The sequence below is a fragment of the Micromesistius poutassou genome, assembly GCF_964030765.1.
Source record: "Micromesistius poutassou genome assembly, chromosome: 16".
NCBI classification, from domain to species: domain Eukaryota; kingdom Metazoa; phylum Chordata; class Actinopteri; order Gadiformes; family Gadidae; genus Micromesistius; species Micromesistius poutassou.
Window position 1 is genome coordinate 11,092,415 of NC_140286.1, and position 24,602 is coordinate 11,117,016.

Here is a 24,602-nt window from a genome sequence, read left to right on the forward strand (position 1 = left end):
ATTTATGAAACAGAATAGACTCTTGAAAAGACAAAAGATGTAGAGATACCATTTATTTATTTTAATTTAATAGACTAGACTAGTCAGATTACAGTTCAACAGTTATTAACCGACCTATATCTCGATTTGATGTTTTTTTGTAGTCCTGTTTATTAGTAGCCCACTCTTCCCCAACGCAAGCCTTGCCATTACCTTTTCCTTAGTTAATGTATACGTCAAAAATGTCTATACCATTACCTTTTCCTTAGTTTATGTATACGTCAAAAATGTCTATACCACACAAATATACCAAACAGTAAAAGTCATACAGTAAAAACATACCCAACTTAAATTTAGAAAATCAACCAACATTTACTTCTTCATGTGTCCTGTGTTAAACAAGACTGGTGGTGCTACTGACCGTTACATTTTGAAAAATGTGACCAACAAACAACCACTTCACAGTGAAATGAGTAACACGACCGGTAGGGAGAGACAGTGAGATCGCCTGGTGGCTTTTGTGCTCGGTCTCGGGCTGCATGGGAGGGAGCAGCAGCAGCCTCAGTACCAGCCGTAGCCCGTACCAGGCGGTGATCTCAGAACTGAGCGGAAAGTGGATCGGGGAGGCTGCTACATGCTGCCGCCTTTGTCGTAAGACGAGACTGTGTAATAGACGGATATTTACCACCGATTTCGAGGGACAATACACGCGATATCCATGTACTTAATCGAGGGACGGGGTCTGCTTCTGCTGGTGCTCTTCGCCGGACTGCAGGTAACGTGTTCGCCGTGTTTGAGTAGAGTTTACACCGGACGGTTTTTCCCGTGGTGGTGGTGGCGATGCTACTGCCCGCTAACGGGAGGTGACGAGGAGCCGCTCTCCGCCGTCCGAGTGCTCTCCGTGTTCCGGCGGAATGGGGACATCATGTCTAGCTCATATACTTCGCATGTTTCCTTATGATATTATAATAAAAACATACCAGTGTTGTGTATTTCAGCAAGATGAAAACATCGGATGGCTCTTGTGCTAAATAATTGTTAACGGCAGTTTTAGGGGTTGAATTGTCCGTGCTATGGATGGATGTAGACGGCGGGTCTCATTTGAAAAAAGCTAGCCCGTTTCGTTCACTTTCTTCGTGTATAGTTTGATATTCTGTCTTATCATTGATACGAGTCGAATGAGGTGTTCGTAGCGATGGTTCACAGGCTCTCACTGGGGTGTTTTTATGACGGACCTTCAAGTTGTGGCTATGTATTTGAGACCAGCAAGTTGGGCTTTAATTGCCCGTCCACCATCAAGCGTTAGCAAGATGTAGTTTTGCTAACTCGTTGGTTAATCTAACTAAATGTGGGTCTGTGACGTGTACTTGCCTTTGTCGTCCACCTAGTAAGGCTGGAGGTGAATGTGGACTTCTGGTCAAATGCTATTTATTTGTATCCTTGAAGATGCACTTGGTTTCAATTGGGCTACTCCTCTCGATATACAACATGCGAGGAGCCTACTCCGTCCCCACGATGCAATTGTTATTCATCCAGAAATGTATATTTAAAGAAACGACGCGATTACAAATAGAACAAATACGAACATTAGATTGCCTGGATATCATTTCATTAATCAGTGTACTGTTGGAAACAGGCGAAAAGCGTCGGTTTCCCTTCCCCCCCCCCTCCCCAAGCATTTTTGTATAAATTCCACTGATTAAGAATGGCAAGTGGCACGGATACCCACAATGCGCTTTTTCACTGGGGTCTCCTCGTTTCAAATTCTTTGGAGAATGCATGCAGATTAGACCAGCAAAAAAGCCCCTGTTGGACATGGGACTAGTTATTCCTTATGGCCAGCTTGTATTTCTCTAGTGGGCATGTACACATGCCAGTTGCTATTGAATCAATCTAACTTGTGTTTGTCTTATTCTGCGTTTGAGCCCTTTTAAATTACAACATATAATGTAGATCTATACCTGGAATGTCTTTAGTATAATGTCAGTATCTTTCAGTATAATTATAATGTTATTTTTTAGCTATGTTAGTTTCTGACCTATATTATTGCATTTATGTTGTACAGAATTAAATAGGAGGGCATATGCAACAATGGAAAACAAAAAATACACCATAGCCATGGAACAGTGATTTTAGACGTTTCCCAGGCTTTTTATAACATTCATACACTGGGGGGGGTTTCCGCACTGTGTAATGTTAGCATCTTGGTGTTATTGTTCCTTGTTTCGGTGCCTCAATGTGGAGTGTTTGTCCAGAGGAGTAGAGTGATCAGAGGTGCTGGCCAGGAGTACCAGCCCCTGGCGTGGGCCCACTGGAGGACAAATGGAGCTTGTTCTTGCCTAGCCATGCTTTTTTGGCTAATGCTTAACCCTTTTGGCCTCATTATCCTAATTGCGGTCCCCACTATAAAAACAACAGATGCTTTTGTACAAGAACGGCGAGTTCAGAACGTGACCAAGAGGTTTTTAGAGGTATGCGGGTGCATGTTGGAGTGTTGATTTATGACTCTCCCCTAACCCCTCTCCCCCCCCTTCTCCCCCCTTTAGATCGCAGCAGAGTGCAGGAGCACCCCTGTGTGCCGGCCGGGGTTCTCCGAAGATGTGTACCATGCAGTGTTACCCCATATTGCAGAGAAAGGGGAGCCCCTTTTCACCGGTAAGGGAAGCAATAATGCTGTGTTGGAGCTGTTCCCTGCTGAATACTCATAATGTATGTGTGGGCATACGCATGCTTGTGTGTGTGGCATACAACTGTGTTCGCGGCTTTGAGGGGAAGGCTGCAACAAGGCTGACATATTTAAACAATTAGTTTTGGTGTAGTAGTATGGGCTCACAAGTCGTTAGGTTTTGCTTGTAAACCACCGGCAGACTGGTTCAACTTTATTACGGTTTTACCTTTTCCACTGCAGATGTTTTTTTTTTTGTGTTTCTGAATACATTCGCTGAATATTGAAATTTATATGTTCTTGAGATTGACATAAACTGCTGGCTTTGTTTATGAAGACATGCTAAAGCCAGCTGGAACATGATATGCTGTCTCTTTCACCAGGCACACCTTCTGTTGTAATGAATAGAAATGAGTCGCATACGCCACATAAATATCTCACTTTCCTCACACCGAGATAGCACAGTCGGCCAACTCAACATTCAGCGGTTTGTCCAGTGTGCCTGCTCACTGAATGATTGATGTTATTATGACATTATTTATAATAATTTTCATTTGTCTTGCGACAAGCATGTGACAATTTATTTGATCATTTTTATTTCCAACTGTATATTAAGTAGGGTCCCTCTGTCAGTTACTTGTCCTACAAGGTTCCATGATGGACCCATGCTGGAATGTGTTCAGTGGCAATGCAGTTTTCAGCTGCTGTGTCCACTCAATGAACAGTGAGCATTACTGCAATGTATGCATTGTTTAAAGGGTTTTGACTTGGTCATGACACCTCTTTGGGTAAAAACTTTAAGTCCAGCATTTTTTTTTTGTTGATGTGGTGTGTATTTTTTTCCACACAGCCATCCTGCTGTAAACCGAGAAGGGGGGGGGATGTTTTTTTTTTCTAACAAGCCATTACATTGCAAGAGAGCCGTCCTTGCCACAATTTGAAGTGAGGATGCAGCTAGCGTGAAACAGTGCTTGGGCCAACAGAGAGCAATAAAAGCTGGAATATGTCATCGACGTGCTATTAGAGCCTTGAGGTCATTTGGACCAGAAAACATTCTCACTTGCGTTGGATTTCACAGTCCGACCCTAAAACTCACAGGCAGGCGTTAGGGTGAGTCAGGGGGATAGGATAGGAGTGGAAGGGAATGTATAGCCATAAAAGAGGGCAGAGGAAAGGATGCAGTGAAAGGAAAATACAAAAAGGAAAGGAGAAGGGGGGGGCTTAGATGGGTGGGGCTGGTTTTCTTTTCTTGTTGCAAACCTTACCTCAAGCACAAGTTTTCCGTTTGATCCTGGAGGTGATGGATTTCCCTCTGTGTTTTCTGTGGATGAGCCATGACCAGGGGTAATCGGGTTCCCTTTTGTTGTTTGCACCCCCACCACCACCACAGACCCCATCCCTCTAGCCCTCCATAGAGACTCTTCCTTAACCAACCCCCCACCTCCACCACCTTTTCTCTCTTCTCCCTGCTACCCTCCCTTCCCCCAGTGTTTTCTACCGCTCGCTGAAGGGTTCCTTGACAGAGGAGGCACTCCTGTGTCATTGTAATGCAGTGGAGCTCAGCGGCGTGGGATGATGTTAATGAAACTCCCATTCGCTAATGAAAGGCTCCTGTGGCATGTTTTGAAAGACAAAGCCCCCGCTGTGTGGACACCGGGGCCCCAAGTTTTTCAAATGGGCTTCCACCCTGCTGGTTGTGAATATTGTTTCTGACCAGGAGCCTAAGGATTTTTTTGTCTTCCTTTTATGGCCACATGCTGCAGGTTAATGCATTATGCCACTATGCTTTACTGTGTGAATGCCTCTCTGCATTTCATTATCTTTCTTAATTGCGCCCCAAGGCCCTAAATAATGAATAAGAATGGATTGAGTGAATCTTGTTTGGGGGTCTTTTTTTTCCTTCCTCTTCTGTGTGTTCCAACTCAAGCGCAGAGCATTTCCTTGTTATGTCAGAAGTGATCTAGATGGCTCATTATGATGTGCACCAACTTGTCCTCATTTTGAAAGCTATTAGTGAGCGCTTTGCAATCGTCTGCTGGCCTGCGCACGCACCCTGCGTAGCGGAAACCAGAGCCCCTCAGAATATGAGTGTAATATTATCAGTGACCGGTATAAGGTGACAGTAATGTGACTCCCATGCTCTTGCTGTGTGACCTCAGAACGGACAAGGATGAAGAGCAGCTATGAGATCCCTCCACACATCACAAGTCCTGGCTTTCCCCCATATTATTGATCAGCAGAATACACATCCTGCTATCAGTTAAATAGCTGCAAATAGAGGTGCCATTCACATGCAAACGGTGACATTGTCCATCTAAAATGAAGCTCTTCCTGTGTATTCGGTGATTGAAAAGCTTTGGGCAGTGTGATTAAACTGTTTTGCTGTGAAATTCAATCATAGCTCGAGACCGGTATGTTTTACTGCGATGCGGTTGAGGAAACTTCCCATTGATCAGAGGTAGAAATCTTTAACGTGCTGTTTGGACAAAGACAGTCAGGGAAGGCCGAGGCAGACGGGTCCCTGACACCTCCGCCCCTCTAATGCCCCACCGGGCAGGCCAGCGGTGGTGGTGGTGTTGGTGGTGGTGGGGGTGTTTGTTCATTGTTTGCTAATGCAAGAACCACGTCAGGCTTAGTAGAATTCCCACTGTCTGCCCTCTCGGGGCCCCCGTATGACCTTGCTTCAGAGATTAGACTATTTGCTCATGCCTGATACTGGGTGCAGAGAAACGACCGTACATGGTTATTTATCTTTCCCTCCCCCTCACATCACAAGGTACGGAATGCAGTTTGATCAGCCGAGGCCCTGGCTCCAGCAGAGCGCTTGACTCATTTTTATTTAGATGTTTGCATGGAGTGAATCATCTTTATTTCTTTAATTTTTTCCACATGTTAAATATTTTATTTCAGATGTGCTAAGGTGGTTTGCTGCCTTTTTCTTTTTTTGGTCTAAAAGCATCTGGGGGGCTTCAGAGAGCCGAGAGACGGGTTTTAAAGATGTGACGCGTAAAGCAGGCTTGTAATGAGAGTCAGACCGGGAATTATGCAGCACCGACGTCCCTCTACAAAACTGGGTTAATGAAAAACCAAGAGCCTAATTGAGCTTAATAAACTCTTATGCTGCTTTTCTGCTGTCCTCCCATCCCACATTTATTTTTTTCTACACTTCACAGCACTTCAAATTTAAACACCACATGTGTTGCAGGGTTGGAAATACACACTGCTACTTGCTTGTGCTTTTAATACTTAAAATGCCATTCCTTGGCATGCTAATGCCAAGGAATGGTGGTTCCAGTGGTAGTGTTAAAATACTCACAAATGCTAGCAGGTACGCTCATGTTCATTAAGATGATGTCTCATTAGCCTTTACCACAGTTGAAAGTCGTAACCGTGACGCCTTTGGGAAGTACAAAGTCCTGCGAGAGGTTCTGATTCATGTTTTTGACTCAGTCCATTTGAATGCCATTGTTCTGGTTCCCTGCGTTGTGTCAAGATTCTTGACGGCCCCTGGTACAGCCTGGGCCACTCCCAGATGTGTCAGAGAGGCCCCAGTGTTTGGTCAGATGTGACCCCGGCCGACCCTCTCCTGTAAATTGGGCCAAGTGCTTGGCAACCGACAAAGCGATTTTTACTGCTCTGGGGTGACTCAGATTGGTAGGGAGGGGTGGGGGGGGGGGTGTATTTCTGGCCAGTTCCAGATGAATGAGAGACCAGCCAAAGGGGTCCTGACCCTCACCAAGGGGGTTCTCTGAATGTGCAGCACCCCTTAGAACAAGGAGTGCTGACCTGTGTTGTTGATCATCTATCATTGGGAAAAGTAGAACCATGCCAAGTCATAGACCTTTGTGTGCACAGCCAGCCATGCCAGTATGCTGCCATTGGCTGGATTAGTCTTTGTTCTCTTATTACGTGATGAATAATAACGCTAATAAAAAATCAGAACGAGAATAATTTACTGATGCGCATATTTCTTTCCCCTTCCAATGTGTTCTTATTTTTTAAACAAAGACATGAGTGATACGCAGAGTAAGATCAAACGCATGCCTTCTTCCACACGAAACGCCACAGTTCTCAGTGAAGCCGGTCGTTTGAAGGTATTTCTCCCCGCTATCGAGGTCATTCTTTGTCGTACGAGGTGAGAGCTGATGTCTTCGCCGGTCTTGAATTATTCACCAGTCAAACATATCTCCTCTTTAATATTCAATTCCTTGTTTAAGATGAGAGCTATAAGCACAGAAGTCTCTTGAGGACAAGATGAGCATAGCGCAAAGCACCGGGCAAAAAACCAAGGAACCCGTGTAATTTATTTCCTCTTTATAAAGCCTGCTCCATGTTTCACGTATAGCGTTATGCGGATTCCATAGTGGGACACATCAAGTGTAGCCAAGTGTTTGATCGGACCTGCCTTCCCCCCCCCCCCCCACCCCCCCAACCCCGTCCTCATATGTTTTAAGCCGAGGCAGCACTTCCAGTGTAAGGAATGTTTTCCAAGACAAGTCCATTGCTCCCCCACCTCTTTTTTTTTTTTCTCTGAATCAATAAATCCAGGGTCTTTGTTTGGACTGATCAATACATTGGAATGAAGGCTGTGCTCCAATTCCCAGCTAAGGCATCGCTGGCGGGTTTTCGACTGAATCTGCTTTATTCTTTGTTGTTATCAGCCGCTATACATTTTCATCCGCTGTCTGTGTTGTTTTTCCTGGCTGTTTCTTTTCTTCTACATCCTGGCCTAGATAACAACCATACAGTGTGGCAGCAGATTGGATCTAGGTGGTATAAGGCTTTGAAACCGGACCTTTTGATGCAATTTAGCAACAGGGACAATACAATACCGCACCGTAAGGAATATAACCAAGACGAAACACAGGCTCGGCACATTAGGGCCACCTTTTATCATTTGTCAGAGTAGCCATGGCTCCAGTGCAGGGGATCATAACGCTACAATAATAACGTTGTAAATGCGTTATGAAGGAGACGGCACCAGTCAAGGGTGGGTGGGTGGGTGGGGGGGGGGGAGACATGCGCCCCGGTGTCTCCTTGCCTGTACCAGGAGGGATTGCTGGGTGGAGAGACACGGTGACAGAAGAGGGCATATTTTATTTATGTGTGACTTTTTTTCACTCTAAAGCAGCACCTCCTTATCAGGTAGCCTGCACATCGTCATTTTAAATTTGGAGGCAATGGAGGGGCAGACTTGAGATATGCCCGAGTGGCCGATAGAGTATTTTGTCGAGGTTTGACCGGCCAGCCTCTCGCCACTTCTAGTCCTATCGCTCATAACCCCCCTCCGACCCTAGCTGCTGCCGTTGGCACCCGCAGGCTTGTGTGACACTGACATTAGACAGTGGTTAAGGTGTGTGTGTGTGTGTGTGTGTGTGTGTGTGTGTGTGTGTGTGTGTGTGTGTGTGTGTGTGTGTGTGTGTGTGTGTGTGTGTGTGTGTGTGTGTGTGTGTGTGTGTGTGTGTGTGTGTGTGTGTGTGTGTCGGACGCTTGTCCTTGGCATATAATTAGCCCTGTGCAACTCAGACATCCCTCTGTGGTGGTGAGGGCTCCTCCAGCTAGCACTTCCGCAGGCCCCAGCTGTTGCTAAGGACCACGCGTCCAAAGCCACAGCTGTCAACGCATGATGCTAGCATTCATATGCAGCAACACCAGCACACACAATCACTGGCCTGTTATCTGACTGCAAAATACCCAGTTGATACCCTTTTTAAAATTTATTTATTTTGTAGTTGTGTGTCATCCTGGCCTTTTGAGAGCTCAATCTTCTAATAAAGAGATTCATAGTTCTATTATAATCCAGGATGGATCGGTTACAGTTTGCCGCCCCTTTCATGGTACTTCGGTGCCGTCATGTGAAGGTCACAGGGGTTTTATTGTTTATTTGGCCCTAGATCACACCTGGGCCCCACCGGGCCTTGACACGCGATTGCTTAGGTTTTGAAATGTATGTGCTTCCATCTGAAAGACTGTCAAAAGGAAAAAGATGAATTGAGTTTGGTAAAACAATCCTTCTCTGTGAGCACTCGTTCATGACTAGCGAAATACTTTTTGGAAATGGTTTGTTAGTTGAGGTGTTGAAGTTTCGACTTGACACCAGGGATATCGGGAAGGTGCGGTTTCGGACCCTGCCATGTAATGAGGTCATGCATAAATAGCATTGTTGACCCGAAACTCTCGCTCGTATGTCTCGTATGCCTCATTTAACTAGGCTAATATTATTTTTCACTGATAACATGACTGAAGGCGATAATATGTCTCGCAAGTCCTTACTTTGCATAGTTTATTTTTTTCTTAATATTTGTTTTCACATTTTAGGAATGTTGGCATTCATGGCTAACAAGCACTTCTGCTGTCCGGCAAAACGAAGCCCTTAAAAAAACAACAACGGTGTCTCCTTTCTTCAATCTTTGGTTGGATTTTTTTTGTTTGCCCTGGAATGAATTTGAATTTACAACTGCAGCCTTGATTTGCAGATCCAGGGTGTGGCCTTTTGGCTGCCAGATACTGCACTGCACAACCTGTTTCTAACTAGGCCTCACTGAAGGAAACCACAGTGAATGTAGATGTGCCGTAAAGTGTCCTCTTTCTCTGCTGGGTCAATCGGGGGGGGGAAACGAATACCCAAATTAATATATTAATGAGATGCTTTGAGCGAATGTAGAGCTGCATGTTTCAGCAGCGTCAAAACCAGCTCCCATGTTCCCCCCACTAGCCGTGCTCTGTGCTCTGGTGTGCAATCGGCGGCACTGCAATCAAAAACCCATGCTGTGCTAAAGAGGGTACACAAACTGGCACGCCATTATTCCTCTGACAACAAAAGAGAGGGAGACTTGGAGCAGGGATACATTAATTGACCCAGATAGTAGAACCGTGTTCACAAAGGCCAATATCCTGCCTCAGAAGAGACGTCCACCTCCCCGCCGGCTCCACAACCTATTGTGTTCCAGCGGGGGCTTCTATTTCAATGTAGCAGCGCTTCTCCCTCCACACTGTCTGCATGCTAGCCCTCTGATTACTCGCCAGTTGTTATCTGGTGATATCGCCTGATGGAGCCCGTTTTCTATTTCTTTTTCGTTTACCTACTCCTTCACCCCCTCCTCTCTCCGTCCGTCCTCTAACCTCGACCCCGGAGATGGATGGCTCCCCCGGCTCTCCCTAGAATGATGGATGGGACTTAATTGAGTAACACATGGACGGCAGTGAAGCATTTAGTCAAACATTCTAGCGGACAAAAAGAAAAAAACATGCATTTCCCAATGATGACTTCCTATGATGAGGGTGTTCACTGGTGTGTATAATGAGTTGCTTCAGCTTTTGTTGAATGTATTGAGAAGGCTGTGCCTTTTTAATACGTTCCTGTTTTTATTCAAAGCTAAAAGTCGAGGTGTGTATCTTGAGCTTGCATGAGATACAACCACTGCCTGCCACCCTCCATTTTTATTGATCATTTCTTGCTCTGGTCTCGTGGCAGAACAGCTTTCCTATTTATATTTATTGTCATGTCTGTAGGATGGGGGTAAAAATAAAAAAACTCATCACCTAGATTTATATACATTTAATCTAGTACTTTGTTGTGATTCGGAACATGCTGTGTGAACTGTATTTCATCTCCCCGCCCAAACGTTTGCTCATCTGATGAGTGTGGCAAAGTGTATTGCCTGTCCCCATCCGGGTTGATCTACCGTTACCGGGCCTTGCTGACACCACAGCTTGCCATCACAAACACGGATATTATGATTGACCCGCCGCGATTTAGGAGCCTCCATTTCAGCGTGTGCTCTCCGCCAGAGAGCCACATTTCGCGGCAGCATGGCCCGCATTGACTGGGGTTTATATTATCTCCCTCTCCCTGTGTCGATATTTACTGAGGCATTAAAGGAGTGTGCAGCATGTTGCCACTTTATTTCCTGTTGGACCGCCGTCCCAGCAGGAGGGGCGCCGGATGGGGGCTGTGGGGTTACTGGAGGATGTAAGTACTGTTACAAGCAGAGGGTCCATTCCATGCTCCGTGCTTCCCGGGCGCAGCGAGCATCAGAAAATCTGAACACGCCATATGAACCAATTTGTTGATGAAACAACGGGCCAACGCAATTAAAAAAGAAAATATGTGTTTCAAGAGAACGCCATGTATAGTGCATGACGCCATCGCCATGTCTGCTGCCATGCGAGAAACCTTGAGGCATGCAAACAAAGTAGAAGATGACTGAGTTAACAAACTTAAAGGGAATGCCGCGGCACGTAGCTCCACTCCCCCCCCCCCCCCCCCCCCCCCCCCCCCCCCCCCCAGGTCTGGCGTGGTTTTCCAGGGAGAGTTCAGACGAAACAACACCACCACCACGCATGGCTCACCGGAATGCAACAAGCATGCAATCGTGTACAGACTCCCTGTCAGCCCTTCACTCTCCCACTAAGTGTTCTAAGCACTGTGGCCTTTTGTAGAAGATAAGCTTTCTTCGTGTGACTTGAGGAGTTTGGAATAACGGCCTCCGCCGTTAATTTATGGCATTGCTAACCATATGAGGGCTGTGAGCCAAGGTTATTGACCTTTCACGCCTGTCACTAGTGATAGAGGGAGCCAGGCCCCAGGAGGAGAATGAATTGGGCTTATTAAGGCGGCCAGGCCTTTGAATAAAACCTATGGGGCAACTTTAATCTCCAATTTTCCTCTTCTTCTGGAAATGTAAATCACATTTCTTTTTTCCTTCACACTTTGACCAATTGTCTCCCGTCAGAGATGGAATTGAGGGCATGGGCGGAATCACTGAGACCGAACCGCACCGCGCTCCTCTGCTCTCCATCAGGATGCAGCATGTGGACTGACACAGGGATTAGCCTGAGCGATGCAGCAATTACAGTAACTCATCTTAAAGTGAGGTGTGAGGGTGATTATCAGATGCAGAGGAACGGTTTTCTGAAATTACCTTGAATCGATGATCAAGGTATTTATTATACTTCTGCAGCAGCCCGGCTTCACGGTTCTTATTTTGGCCAGAAATCCATTTCCTTTGCCCATCTTCGGTCGTGATTGATGTGTCCATTTTGTTTGCTGGACAGACAAAAGGGGGCTGCAACATCTGAATTAAATGGAGTAGGGGAAGAATGTCCAGCAGGACGAGGGAGCGACAGAGACATGGGCGGAGGAGACTGACCGCATGTTATTTCAGCCCCGCACTCCCTCTAGGCTCCCAGGCTAGAGGACCTGGTGGGAGGCAGAGAGAGGGAGGGAGGCGTGGGGGGAGGCATGCGTTTATATTGGAGCAACATGCTGTCTGACTATTTTTCCAGCTTTTTGCCACTTGTGTATATAATCACACGCACTGCCCCCAATGTTGAAGCAAAACCATCTATTATTGACTCTGCGGAGGCTTATCTAAGTCTGATCCACTGTTAACGTCTTATTGTACATAGGGCCACTATCATAACCCCCAGTGGAAATGAGAAATAGATGGTGTGTGTGTGTGTGTGTGTGTGTGTGTGTGTGTGTGTGTGTGTGTGTGTGTGTGTGTGTGTGTGTGTGTGTGTGTGTGTGTGTGTGTGTGTGTGTGTGAGAGAGATATTAGACGCCGTCCCCGGTTAGGTCCTAACTTTAAAGGGCATTTTTAATAACCGAGAGGAAGCCCATTAGACTGTTCTATTGTTCAGTGATTCATACATATACTTAGTTTGGTTTTCATTGCAGCCTCATTTGGAGATCCTGACCAGAGATGTAATCGGCAACCGCAGCTGTGGTATTCATTCAGATGAGCCTGTTAAATATTTCAACCCTTTGTTTATTTGCAGCCAGACTGTGTGAGCCGATGAAGTGAAATGGCAAATGTGTTAGTGAATGTTCTGCACAAGCTTTGTGCGTGCATTGCTTATGTGTGTCTGTGTGTGTACGTGATGTGTGTGTGTGTGTGTGTTATCATGCGGTTTACTCCAGTATAAACAACATGGGAAAAAAAATGGGGGGGCGAAGAAAAAAAGGTTGTATTGGTCAAAAGGGCAGCAGGGCTTAAGGCCTACATGGAAGAATCTATTTTGGACCTGAAACATCACAAATGTCCAGGACAAGTGGGTGTCAGCTGACTGGATAACGTACACAAGAGAGGGGAGGCTCCGCCTCCGTGCCTTCAAAGCCTCTGGAGGCGCGGCCAGGGACATAAACCATCTGCCTGACAGGACTTTATTATTTTTGGTACTGGCTGTTTGCTTTACAGACACAGCCGCGTAGGCAGACACAGACAGCAAGACGGACAGGCATGCGTGGACCGTAAACGCATATAGACGCCGTGCAGCACACCGCATTGGATGAGCAGGGGAAAGACAACTGCGGTGATTCCCATTTGAATGTGAAAGGGCTGCATATCCCCCTGTGTGTCCTGCCGAGAATGTGCTGTCTAGGAGGGCTGAGGTCATAGAGACACAAACAAAGCATTGTTTTCTATTCAGCGGGCTTAGCCGTTGCAGAGGGACTTTTTCATGCAGTGCAGGACAGGCCATTGTCAGGGTGTGGAGGGAGGGGCCTGCCGGTATATATCCATTGAGTCTTTTTTTTGCTTTGAGTTTGAGGTAGAAATGCCATTAAACCTGCGTTTGCAATGACTCACTTTCACAAGTGGTTTCTTTCAGTCAGACAAAATAATTGATGCCTGCCTGTTTTTTTACCTTTTCTTTACGCATGCTACCTGTGTGCACCGACATGATCAATGTGTTCCAGGACATGGCGACGTGTAAAGGAGACCTGTGGCTTTATGAACGCAAGATGGAGTGTGTTTAAAACCCACCCTTGTCTTTGATACTCGAGTGCGCTGGCACGCAAGCTCGCCCCCTCCCTCGCGAGTGCATTGTCATGCCCACAGCTGTGCACACTACCGTGATTCATAGTTTGTGAATGATTAGGTTGGCCTCGGTTCCACACTGCTCCTAAAAACGGGGACCGTCTCAATGAATTTCTATGCCAGCAGCTAGCGAAACACCCCCTAGAATCCACATCGGCCACGGCCCGCGCCCGCTCGTTTCTATAACACGGGCGGATGAAAATAAACATGGCTTCTTTTTGATGAAACGTGGCTTCTTTATGTGAGGAGGCCCAACAAAAAAAAATGGAAGCTATTAAAGCCGTAATGCCACAGCTCCTTCACACAGGGGAATGGACCGCCGTGGCGGCTGAGGGTGTGCCGCGTGCAGTTCTAGGTAAGAGGGCTGGTTTTTATGGAGTCTGTTATCGGTGACGCGGAGCCCGTTCTTTTTATTCATTCATTTATTTATTTATTTATTTCATGCACACTCGTCCCTAGCTGAGACAGTGCCTGCCCCCCCCCCCGCTCAGCCCATCTCCTCCAATCCCAGCCCATGATAAGCCCCAGCCTTTATTTATTGGCCCGTCCAGTGCACGCTTACAAAACCTGATTGCACCTCCATCGATTGGTGTCCACTTGAAATAACGTGGCCCGGACACCAGGCACCCACACCAGCAGGTTTTTATTTTCTTACTCTGCCTCCTCCCTCCATCCCTCCGACTCTTCCTCCTATCTCTCTCCCCTCCTCCCTCCTGTAAATTTTTTTTTTTTAAATCCATCCTGAGAATGCTATACAGGCAGGGCAGGAGTTCCTTAGTGGCTTATCTTGCCTTACACCAGACCACCGAGGGGTCTAAGCATGTGTATGCAGGCAGCTGTGCTCCACTGTTAAACGCCATTCTGCACCGGATAAGTGGGGATTGGCGTGCTCCCTGGAAGTCTGAGGGGGGAATTCATCTGCTCAAAAAATGCGACAGCTGGGCAGAGCTTTGCCCTACGCCAACTCCCTTTACTCTTTTGATATGAATGAGAGCAAGGAAGGAAGAGAGATAGAGAGGGAGAGAGAGATAGCACCTAGACTGAGACCAAGAGAGATAACACGGAGCGGGGTAGATGGAGAGAGAGGGAGATAGCACTAACACTGAGTGAGGGAGGGATAGATGGCACAGAGGGAGAGAGAGAGGGACACCGAGAGAGATGGAGAGATAGCACCAACAGCCATGGCACCACCAGTCAGAGTGAGAGAGAGTGGTAGATGGCACAGATGCTGACAGAGCAAGAGATATCGCCAATACAGAGAGGGAGAGACTGATGGAGTGAGGTAGAGAGCGAGGGAGAGCCTGAGGGAGAGCCCGATGGCGCTAGGGACAGCAGCAGGAGGGGGCAGCTTTAAAGAGTGTGGATGCCACTGCAAATGTTGGCACACGTGTTATGAGTTAACGCCGACATAACTGTTTTCAAAAGTAGCCTTGCCCATTAACGACGCGCCGCCGGCTCGTCAACTCTTCGCCCTGTGTTTTTTTTTTTTTTTTAACGTCCCGTGCTGTAAACACAGAGCATTAATAGGAGGAAGGGCATAAGAAGAGTAATTTATGTGTGGAGGAGAAGCCTGAAGATGAGCCCTCCCCCAGGGATTAATGGGAGCCTCTGTCTCTGTTCACAGGAAATATGAAAGGCCCTTTGTTGGTAGAGGGCTTGCTGCTGCCAGCAAATAACTACCCTTGTCATATCGAAAATCCCCAACCTCTAAATTCATTGCCTCTGCCTCTCATCCTTCAACCTCCTCTTTTTTTCTTCCTCCGCCCCCCCCCCCCCCTCCCTCTAAGCCGGTGTGTTCTCTGTCAAAGTCGCTCATTTATGATTCTGCAGCGCGCCCCGCGTTCCGTAGCCCCGGAGACGAGGGGAGACGGAGGCGCTGGCGGTTAGTATTCACTGTCACTTCCTCCCCCCCCCCAGTTCCGGCCACGGGGGTAGGCTGGGGACCCACTGGGTGGAATTGCAGGGAGTACAGGTGGTGGAACACGCGCTCACCTTTTGAGGCCATGTTTACCTCTGTCGGCTCCTCTGCTCTCCTCTGTTGGCATAACTTTAGCTCATCATACGGCGATACACACCGTGCCCGACACTGACCGACCCCCTTTTCTTCTTGCTGTTTTTTTTTTTTTTCTTTTTCCTTTTTAGATGCAACACGTCCAGCGAGTGGTCCAGCCAACTGGGGATAATGGGTTATTTTTAGTATGAGACCACTGCCTAAACATGCCTGCTTTCAGGCATAGGGGAAGAGATAAAGACTAGGCTATCAGTGGAAGGAAATAACCGTTTGGCACTTGCACACTGGCAGTGTGTGTTTCATCGGGTCACACCTTGATCTCGTCACACCTGTGGCTCAAGACAGGAGGCTGAGAGGCTGCGGCGAGGTGTTAATTAGTTGAGGACACCTGCGAAAAAATGACTTGGCTCCACGAAAATGGGACGACGCTATTCATGCCATTTTATTTTTTTTGTCTAATGTTTTGTCTCCCTTTTTTATCTGTTATTTCTTCATTTTTTTTCCCTTTTTCTCAGACTTCTTTGTCTCTGGAATGGAATGCTATTATTTTACGCTTCTCTTGCCTTGGCTTCGCTGTTTGCACTGCACTCGCTCTGCTAAACATTTCAATACAGTTTTAGCGGATTAACGTGTTATTACAAAAATGCTCTGTTCAGTGTGCTTATCAACACTTGAAGAGTTTTTTATTCTATTATAAAAAAAAATCATTACATGTTTGGGTTTTTGTGGAGACACAGACGTGACTGGAATTTTAATGTGATTGCTTTGAAGAGAAGAGTTTTCTGTTTGCTTTAAAGAGTGGATGTTTACTGGACTTAGTGTGAGATGTAAAGGCCATCTGTTTGAAATCAATCACACTCGATTAAAGTGGATCACAAAAAGATATTGCATAAACCATATTATTCACAACTATGTGAAGAGACCAAACTATATTTTTCGAAATTAAACTAGAATCCCTTTTCTGGGAACATGCAGCACAATTCTTTTTCGTTTTTTCTCCCGCGTTCTTCTGTACCTTGTGATGATTGGAGCTATTGCTTGGGCTTTTCCACACAAGGTGTTCCATATGCAAGGGAGAGAATCAATTGCCTCCATATTGACTTCCCCGGGCTGTTTCAAATGGATTTGACATGGATAATGCTGTTGTGTTTGCAACCAAAGGGGGAGGGGACTTAATAATGACTGGGAACCCCCAACTAGAAAATAAAAGGGGGGAGGGAGACGGGGGGGAGGAAAAGTCTGAAAAGAAGAAGAGGGAGAACTTGAAGCTGACGGGGCCCAAACTTGGCAGGGGCTATGCGTTGTCAGGGGCAACCCTATTGGCTGCCTTTAACTGTCCTCTCAGCCCTCTCTGTAGGAGGACCTGACCTCAGGCTTTAAATCAGATGTGGCCCAGAAAAGGCCAGCACAACACTTTGAGCCCTATAATAGTGATCACAAATGCTACACATTGCGTAGAGCAGTGTTTCTCAACCTTTTTTGAGCAAACGCCCCCCTTACCTTACCCTGATCCTCTGGGTAAGGCCCCCCCCCTGATCCTCTGGGTATGCCCCCCCCCCCCCCTCGTGCTACATTGCTTGAATAAAAAAACTTCTGTGCCGCTGGTTTCTTCTGGACAAGAAAATGTGTATTCAGAGTTTTATTAAAAGGTTTTATTATTGAGCTATTGAAGTTTAATACGTAACAGTGCTTGTGTACATTTTTATTAGTTATTGAACTGTTAAGCCGCAAACTTGGGTTCAATATGTGTCCCTTTGTTTACGTGACGTTGCCTAGCAACGCTGCACATGTGCAGAGCATGTGCAGCCTTTATTCGCTTCGTTCCGAGTTGGCGAGTAGCACGTTTAAAGGCTCATTTATGCTCGACGTACGGACGTAATTGTACGCGTCCGTTTCTAACGTTGTTACCGTCACTGCTCACATACTTCCATGCGTCCTTTACGTTGGCATAGATGTTAACCAATACATCCACTAGGGGGCAGCGCAGAGTCAAAAGTTTATGACAACAAACCATAGACTGTAAAAAGAAAACAACAAACATGGCGACTATGGAGGAGGTCTTGATTATGTACATAATAAATAAAAGAAGAAAACGGGCTCGTTGTAAGAGGCGGTGGTCGGTAAGGCCGTCGTCGTCTTCTTCTTCTGTCTCACACTGGCTCTAGGCTCCGTATCGGGTAGTGACGGCAACAGCGCCCCCACGGCTTCCGGTGGTACTGCTCCGTTTGGTGCGTATCCGTAAGCTTTGTGGAAACGGTCGAAAAACGGACGAAATGAACGCAGAGTACGGACGAAAGGCTCCGTCCGTATCCGTATGCGTATTTAACGTTGAGCATAAATGAGCCTTAAGTTCGCGGCCAAATAGTAATTAAAGTAGTTTGTTACTATACAAGTTAAGCGCCTGTAACATCAGTGTTAAATGCGTATGTGCTGGTTGGTGTGCGTACCTTATGAAAGTAAGTGTTTATCGGTTCACAGACGTAATGAGAGACGTTGCAGTGGTCTACATATAATGCGCACGTTCTATTGTTTACAATTAGCATGCTAAGCAGAGTTAGCTTTATTCACGTCTTGTGTTGCCTTACTATGTAATATGGATGAGATTCATGTTGCTTAGTGTAATGCCCCATCCACCGCTTGCTTTGCATGTCCCGCAAACCAACCAGTGGAAGTCAGGGGAGGGCGAAATAGTTTCGGAAAGCACCACGCTACTGCGATGAGGTGGATTTGTTTATCGGCGTTACTATGGCGATCATGACAGTACTGAGCATAAAGTAAAAAGTAGATGAGACGACAGAGGGGTTAGAAACCCATATTAAGATTTTTATTTCAGTTATCCTATTTTTGCACCGAAAATATTTGAAAACCATGAAAGTTTAAAAAGTAAAAAATAATGACCACTACACAAGCCCCCGTTGAGAAACCCTGGTGTAGAGCAATGCAGTCACGTTGTTGCACTCTTTAGCGCACTAGATGACCTGGCCACTCCTGCAGTATTTATGGGGGACATCTCGATAAGAAGGCCTACTTTGCATACAGTATGTCGTGCTAATTCCATCTCTTTGAAACCAGTCGAGTCTGAAGCGGGGGCCGGAGAAGTAGATTCGGTCACCCAACCATTTAATGTCTTTATTTAACGCCATGATTATGACCATTTAATGTCTTTATTTAACGCCATGATTATGACGGTGAGAAAACGGTGAGATCATTTGTTTAACTCGCCAGACTGGGAGTTGATGGCTGGGTTTGCGTGGGGTGGGTCAGGAAGTTTAATGGCCGTGCTCGGGAAAGGATAAGCCTTATTAAGTCCGATGGGCCCTCCTGTCTCATATACGCTAATGTGGCCGTGATAGACGGAGGAATCCTTGTTTTGGATACATCGGAAACCATAAAGCGAACCCTGCTCCCGGCCCTGGAGTTTGTAATTGGCCATTAAGGGCCATGTTTGGAGATGGAAGGGCCAGATGTCCCTTATGTGTCTGGAGCCCTTCCGAGGGCCGAGAGGCCGGGTGCCGTAAAGGGCGAGAGAGAGAGGGCTGGACACTGTCCTTCATTAAAGGAGACCTGGGGTTGGTTGGTCGGCCGGCCTCCTCGTAAAAGCTCTTTAATGTTCTTTCCAGAGATGCTCTACGACGCCGTTTGCCCACAGTTCCACAGCCGTAAAAGAAAAAAAACGAAAGAAGCCTGAATTCCCTCGGAAGTCTCTCTCTCTGTCCGAGGTCCCTGCACCAGCTGTCTATCCGTGTTCAGATCTACCCCTGGGCTCCACTCCCGCGCAGTTTGCAGTGTGCCACATGTAATGTTGATCTTAAAAGGTTGGGTCCCGTCGGGCCGATAAAACGTGTGTCTCTCAAGGAAGACCGGCTGATTGAGTGGTACACATGCGGGGACACCAACACCAAGGGCTTCACCATTTGATGTAATATCATGTAACCTTGGTGATTCAACATTGAGTGATCCGCGCGGCAATTGGGGATTTCTCATGTTACCGGCCCGTGTGTCTTGCTGTCATTGCTTATTCTAGCCCTAATAGGCTTAGGAAGATGACTTTTGTTTGTTTTACCTCGGTCTAAGTGAATGTAGATCTCCTTAATGTGGGTTGTGATTCATTCTCGGTTGGTCATTAACAGTAATACACAGAGGGGCTCTGCTCTCTCTGAACGTCCTATCTCTTGTTTGTCTTTGCGCTGAACCCTATGGACAGCTGCCATGGAAGCCAGTCCGGGGGTCGCCGCGGTGATGACGACCCCCTTAATGTGGATTCCAGTGAAGCGGAAAGACAAATGTTTGTGGTTCCAGATCCTCCCGGTGTCCTGGGCCGCTACAGCTGTCATGTTAGCTCCTTCCTGCCCCCCCCCCCCCCCCCCCCCCCACTGCCCAGAATGCAACAGAATATGTACTAGCATCTCTGCTGCGGGCTCTCTTTGAGATGTACTGTAGTCTCTGTGATCTGACAGAATCCAACACACTTGACAGGTTGTTCTTCCTATACGGAGGAACCGCACCGGCAACGACTCAATGCTCCGATCATACGATTTAGTGCATGTCTGAAACTGTGCCAGCCTAGGTTTGCATACAAGTGAACGTCAAGCACATTGAAGTCTGAATCAATAAGTTTGAACCAAATCTAGATGTTTTTAAATAGAAAAACCTAAAAAAATAAAGGCTTACTATCCAGCACATAGTAATGCGCATGTCTAATTGCCCTCGGTTATTCCCCTCCTGCTGTGTCCTTAAATTAATTATTCTCTTTATTTTGTGGGAGCAGTCAGACCTTGTTTGCCTGTTGACCACGATAAGCTCCACACTTGAAATTCTTATTTTGTTATTTATTCTGACTTATCAGTTTAAGTGGTTTTGGCCAAGTGCAGTGGAAAGTTTTCCCTTCTCTGCCAGTGCAGGAGAGATCACATTAAGTCTTTGGTTGGTGACGGATGAATCTTTTTTAATGTGACAACTGAAAGGAACCCCTCGTTTTCCCCACTGGCTAGGCTCTATTTGAAACGCACGCACGCACGCACGCACGCACGCACGCACGCACGCACGCACGCACGCACGCACGCGCACAGCTTTCTCCTCTTTTTCTTTGTTTCCACTGTTTACATTTATTTATTTCACTCTCTCCACCCCCCTCCCCCTTACACTGCTTCGGTTACCGTCTCCCAGCGCTCTCACTCTTGATGAAATCTGTATGCAAAACAGAGCTTTGGGTTACAGTACAGCCTGGAAAACACTTCACAAAAGGTAGCCCCAGTGAATAACTTGAGTGGTGAAGTTGCGAGGAGGAAGGCCATGGATGTGGTGGTGGTGGTGGCGGCGGGTGTGGGGGCTGCTCTCACTACAGACTTGGCTGAAGGCATTCAGCTCCCGCTTCCATTGAGTCCGTCCACACAGCAATGTGTGGCCAGCCCGATCTCTGACCTCTCTCTCCGCCCACACTTTGTGTGCAAGTTGCCGTACCAAATGAGAGGGGATGATACGATCATCATTTTCATGCACATGAGTTTGTTTATGCAAGGGTTTGCTTCTGTATGTGGTGTGTGTGTGTGTGTGTGTGTGTGTGTGTGTGTGTGTGTGTGTGTGTGTGTGTGTGTGTGTGTGTGTGTGTGTGTGTGTGTGTGTGTGTGTGTGTGTGTGTGTGTGTGTGTGTGTGTGTGCGTGCGTTCGTTCCTTGTGTCCCTCAGTGACTGCTTATCTTCTCTTTTGTCCTCCGTGTTTAATTCTTTAATTCTTAACTTCCCTTTCCTTTTGCTTTTCTGATCTTTGTGCACACGGGTGCGTGCGTTTACAGCCTCGCTAAACGCCGCTCAGAGGCATGAAAACTGCAGTGTTCCGGTAGAAACCAGAAACTGGCCGTGGTGTAAGTGAACCTCCTCCACCCTCTGTTGTTGTGGTGCTGCTTGGGAAGGTAACCAGAGACCCACCCCCCCCCCCCCAACCCCCCCAGATCTACTCCTCATTCGCCTCGGAGCCCCCCTCCTGCCCAAAGAGCTGTCATTGTCTCTGCACATAAAGGCAGAGGGAAGCGCCGGTAACGCTAGACGGAGCACCGTGCTGGTCCACAGACAACGCCCTCTTCCCAGCCTCTATCCCCTGCTGACCATTACCGACCCGCCAGGGGTTAGTCTCCGCTCCGCAACCCAATAGCCTTGATGGCTGCCATGAAAGCCAAGTTAACGTTCTTTTCTTTACTGCCTACGCTTCAGGCGAGGTCTCAGAACATATGTCAGCCCTTCCCTTGGTGCGCGGGCCGCCATGATGACTATGAGGGTTGTTCATTGGACAGCTTCGGTGATGCGGGCCCACAGGTGGATGCAATGGGGTCAAGTGTTTTCTTTTCTACGTTTGACTATCTAGACCCTCAGATTTTACTTCTTTGAAAAATCAAATGTAGGAGTTTGGAAACTGTAAATAGACCTGTTCTTGGATACCAGGCAATAGGGCTGCAACGATTCGTCGACATTCTCGACAAAAATTGAAATTGTCGACAATGAATTCCATTGTCGACAATTATCGCCAGACGTGTTTTTCCAACGGAGTGAGGCATCTCACTTCATTACAATCTCTGCCGAGAGTCGCACATGCGCAATAGCGTCTCTGCCGAGTTAAGTAGTAAAGTTTGGGAGCATTTTAGCCTGGATACGGCGAATAAAAAATATTACTTTCAAAGTTTGCAAAGCAAACCTTGCGTATCACGGCAGCACCTCGGTGATGCAACATTTAAAGAGAAAGCACGTCGGACATTTGATCGAAACGGAGTCTGACTCGCCTCGGTAAGATTAAAGTAACATTAAAGCCAATACGTTTTGTTGTCCAAATAAAATTATTATCTCGGTGGATAACCGCGCCTGCGGTGTGGAAACCGTGTGCTTCATCCGAGCAGTGTTTGTAATAACGCAGTTTAAAACAATGGCGTTAGGTAACGCCGTTATTTTATCAGTAACAGGGTAATCTAACTAATTCATTTTTCCGTCGTTACAACACCATTACTTTTACTGACAGTTTAATGCGGTGCGTTACTATGAATTGATTGAATAAACGGTGTAATCCGAACGCACCCCTGGCTGCACACACAAACTGCTAGTGAGGAGACCGGGTTTAACAATGAGATAAGCGATTATGATTGGCTAAGGCAGAGTCGTGTTTCATGGTAGCCAATCGGAGCAAATGTTTTTACACACAAGCCAGGATAGCCAGGATACGCGTGCCACCCGCACACACAAACACCAAACAGAGTCGAAGAAGCAGCAGAGATAGCGAGTCCGGAGCAATCCGATGAAAAGTTGGCATTTTCAAGGTGGAGATATAAGCACTACTTCAAATTCATTGAGGTCAAAGGCAAGAATGTGCATGTAAAGTGAACATTATGTCCAGGAGCAAAGACTTTGTCGACATCCGTTGTAAGCAACTCTAATTTAATGAAGCATCCCACAACGACACACGCATCTACAAAGCTACTTTTTTTTTTTTTTTTTACAGTAACGCAAATAATTACTTTCCCTGGTAACTAATTACTTATTATAGAGTAATTCAGTTACTAACTCAGTTATATATATATTGAATAAAAGATGCATTTTTCATTGAAGTACCCATCTTTCTTGTGTTTATTATCATTTGCCACATAATTAAAGCAACCTCATGCTAAATTTAATTTATAATTAATAATTTTGTAATTAATTCAATAGTCGGTGACTAGTCGACTATTAAAATAGTCGTTAGTTGCAGCCCTACCAGGCGACCGTCAATGCGTTCTGCTTTTAGAGTGGATTTTAATTACGGACAGCTCTAGTCTTAATTATTGTTTTTTCTGTGTAATCTCTTCTTTCTTTTTACCGCAAACCGAAATATTTAAAAAACAATAACCACTACCACCCCCTCCAAGTTCTGCACAAAATTGCCTTTTGATTGCCTTACCTAGTCTACACCAATGTGCTGGCTTTTTGGGTCTGGCATTAGCTTTGGAAGATGAAATGTGTATGCTGGTGTACCTTTGCAATGCTAAAGTTCGTTCTTTATATTTACTGTGTGCAGCAGGGCATTCAACTTGGCACACACAATTATTAACTGTCCGACAGCATCTGTTTTCCTTCCCCGGATATGTTGGACAGCATGTGTTTTATACATCGGCCAAATAACATGATGTGCCGTTCATTTGAAGTAATTACCACTGAGGCCTATACTTAGTGTGCTTGGACCTTTTACTCTCTTCCAAAGCCCAGTGCGACTCTGGCGCTCACGTGATCCAAACCATCTGGCGAAGCGGAGGGAAATGGAGAGGGAACCGCATCGCTGACGGTCTGGGCTGCACAGTCATACGCTGACCTCATAGCTCACAATGAGGTCAGACAGATTTCCCCATCCTGCGAAAGAGAAAACGCAGCTTGTTATTGAGTTTTTTGGTTAACATCTTGACAACAACTGATTCTAACTGAAGCCTTGCCCAGGCCCTTTCAATTCTTAACACCAACGGTTAGCCTTACAAACAGAGGGAAGTGTCAGAGTCACACGATGCAGGCACAACGCTGACATCATTGAAGCGGTGAGACTGTAAAGCTGCCAGCTGGGCTTTTTTTTTATTTGTATTTACGGCTGCCACGTTTTGTGTATGAGGTGGTTTCAGAGGAGACCCACAGTGTGATCCGGGGAGGAACTCGGTCGACAGCAGCCGCCACGGACACGGATTTACAGCCGCGGTTCCCCCCCTCTGCACCGGAGGATTAGCGACTCCAACACGGCCGTGATATTAAAGTTTGCTTTACTGCTCCCATCGTGGAGCACGCAGGGTTGGAGACGGCCGATATCGAATCCGTGTAATGAAGTATTCAGCCACTCGTCTTGGGCGACCACCACTGGCAACGCCTATGTTGTCTGATCCGTCCCTGGTGGTCCTGGAGGAAATAAAAACCTGGCAGAGGGGATTGGGTTCATTAATAAGATCTACCCCCAACCAGAAATACTTCATAGAGAAATGACTTATTTTTTTCTTTTCCGCCCACGCTTACACGAACACAAACGTACGTTCACTCACATAAACCGTGTCCCGGGCGAAACCTTGAACAAAATTATTTTCTTTCCTTTTTTTTTTTTTTTGTAAGTAATACTTTTAGTGTAGCACATTTTTACC

General features: G+C 46.5%; 1 protein-coding gene across 1 annotated transcript in view; it reads left to right on the plus strand.

Annotated features, from left to right (window-relative positions):
- Positions 1 to 548: 548 nt before the first annotated feature.
- The window catches only part of LOC311360881 (cadherin-2-like), a 64,651-nt gene continuing 40,597 nt past the window's right edge, over positions 549 to 24,602 (plus strand). The window contains exons 1-2 of the mRNA XM_084480979.1: positions 549 to 754; positions 2,526 to 2,634. Coding sequence (XP_084337105.1) covers positions 698 to 754; positions 2,526 to 2,634 — 166 coding nt within the window. The 5' untranslated portion in view covers positions 549 to 697. The remainder of the gene's footprint in view (positions 755 to 2,525; positions 2,635 to 24,602) is intronic.